At 36.9% G+C, this 2,410-nt stretch overlaps 1 protein-coding gene across 1 annotated transcript in view; it reads right to left on the reverse strand.

Annotated features, from left to right (window-relative positions):
- Positions 1-996: 996 nt before the first annotated feature.
- Positions 997-2,410, reverse strand: part of PHEX (phosphate regulating endopeptidase homolog X-linked) — a 173,351-nt gene continuing 171,937 nt past the window's right edge. The window contains exon 22 of the mRNA XM_006911611.2: positions 997-1,365. Within this exon, the coding sequence (XP_006911673.1) occupies positions 1,263-1,365 (103 nt within the window). The 3' untranslated portion in view covers positions 997-1,262. The remainder of the gene's footprint in view (positions 1,366-2,410) is intronic.

A 2,410-nucleotide genomic window follows, 5' to 3' on the forward strand; every position in this document is an offset into this window, starting at 1 on the left:
TTTATCCTGCACACACACACACATGCACACACACAAGATGGAGGAGTTTACATGGAAGAATAAAGCTCTGAGAATCAAAAACATAGTACTGCTCTTTCTTACAGACTCTTAACGAGAAGACTTGAAGAGTTATGTTTCTTTAGACTATGCAGAGAATTTTAAATTTAATCAATAAATTCTAAAATGTCTGCAATCAAAAATTTTTTTTTCAAAAAGGCTTTTTAAAAGAGAGGTAACATTAACTGAGCCAAAACAGAAGGGCACTTTGCATTCTCCTCAATGTAGTGTTTGGTCCTTTGCACTAAAAGGGAATGAAAGCTGTATGTTCCTAATGGGGAATTACAAAAGCATTTCATTGATGGCTACTAATTTCAGAAATGGGAAAATGAATATATGAGGGTAAAAAGACAAACAGGAATTGGGCTAAAGGAAAGTGTCTGGCAGACAGACATAATCACTGAAGTTTGGGCAGAGATCTTATCTTTTGGTGTCCCTGCTGTTGCATCACTAGTTTGACTTCTTCTGGGACTTAACGATGTATCCTTTTTCATTCTATCTGATAAACTCAAATCCTTTGCCAAGCAGCCTTTCTCTCAGCTTTGTTCATGCTGACATGAACAGGGCAATCAGCTACATTAGATACCGGCTGTGAGGCACATTTTCATCCCAATAGATTCCAAAGCTAAAGGCAAGAACTTCATCAAAAGCCATAAAATGAAGATACAACATATTTCTAATTTAACTACCTTAGAGTTAATAAATGCTGTGTAATAACAATACATAAAATCTAGTACTGCGTTTCACAGAGCAGTAAGACCTGCCAGGTATCCACGCACATGTCCTCATCATTGAGGGTTAAAAGTTTAATAGACTGAATTTTTTTTCTGGATACATTCTACCCAGGCCCCCTGCAAAGCTATAGTTTAAAATGCTATGTACCACTTAGCTGTGGCTTACACATTAAAATGGACAACTGCAACAATTCAGCAGATAGCATTTTAATAAAAGCAGCCTAGAAATTTATTTTTGTTGGTTTGGTTTTCTAAAGAAACATACTTGGTTCACTTCTTGTATTCCATTTGAAGCCCTATGACTTTGAATAGATACTGTTTCGAGTCCAAGCAATACCCAAATAATGAAGATGCATTAAAAATAAAAGTCCTCAGGGGAATATAGGCCTAAAGCAGTAGGCGATGTGTGCTCAGTGCAGTCTCTACTGGCGCTGCACAGCTCTCTCAGAATGGCATAAACCAGCAGTCCAGCTACCAGAGTCGGCAGGAGTCTGTGCCTCTATTCATCGTGGAATTGGATGGACAGTTAAAAGCTTTCTGGAATTCTTCAAAGTTGCTAATTGCACCATTGACCCTGAAAAAAAAATGTCAAAGCCCATGCTATTTAATTCTTATATGTCAATAGGTTCTCAATAAAACTGTAGTCGCGTATCACTCGAAAGGATGTTGCATTCATTCAGTCTGTTTACAGGGGAGATGACTGAAGCCCAAAATGGTTAAATAAACTTCCAAAAAAATCAACAGAGCTGACACTAGAACCAGCATCTCCTGAATGCCAGGTAAACACTCCTATTAATCTTCCAAATATCTTCAAATTCTTATAAATGTAGGATTTACAATTCCTATAAATTGTGTATAGGACTGTATATTCCTATAAATTTACAAATTCCTATAAACTGTTGGATTTACCAATACTTAGCTCTTGTATTTTTTAATTTTACTTTTAATGGAAGGTTTAACTGATAAAAAAAAAAGTACACACATCTTAAATGTAAAGCTCATCGATTTTTTTTCACGTGTACAATACACCCATGTTACCACCACCCAGATAGAGACATGAGATATTTCCAGCCCCTAGAATGCTCCCTGGTGTACCCTATCAGTAGTACCTCCAAGGATAACTACTAGTCTGACCTCTATTGCCATAGGTTAGTTTTGCCTGCTTTTGAACTTTGTATGAACAGAATCACACACTAGGCATTTTTGTCACTGACTTTATTCACTCAATATTATGTCTATGAGATTCATCCATGTTGTTGCTATCACTATCTTTAGAGAACTCACTCAATCTACAAAAACACTTTCTCTAAATTCTTATGTTGGAAGGCTCATATTTATCTATAATTTGGTTCGTGCAACAATAAACCAGTGAATGGTGTCTAGTTGTCATTGATGAGTAATGCTTTACTGAAGTTAGCTTCAAAATCTGGTGTTCTTGCAAGTTTCCCGACTGCAGTAAGGACTGCAGACTCCTACTCAGCACTTTGATTGTAACTGCCTTTTGGAAGTGGAATTTCCATTGTGTGACTTCTGCTGCACTCAAAATCTATAGTCACTGCAGACATCACTAACAAGCCAGCAAAAACTCCCCCCTCATCTAATACTCACTCATTTACATG

Source organism: Pteropus alecto, unplaced genomic scaffold (genome assembly GCF_000325575.1).
Source record: "Pteropus alecto unplaced genomic scaffold, ASM32557v1 scaffold23, whole genome shotgun sequence".
Classification (NCBI taxonomy): Eukaryota; Metazoa; Chordata; class Mammalia; order Chiroptera; family Pteropodidae; genus Pteropus; species Pteropus alecto.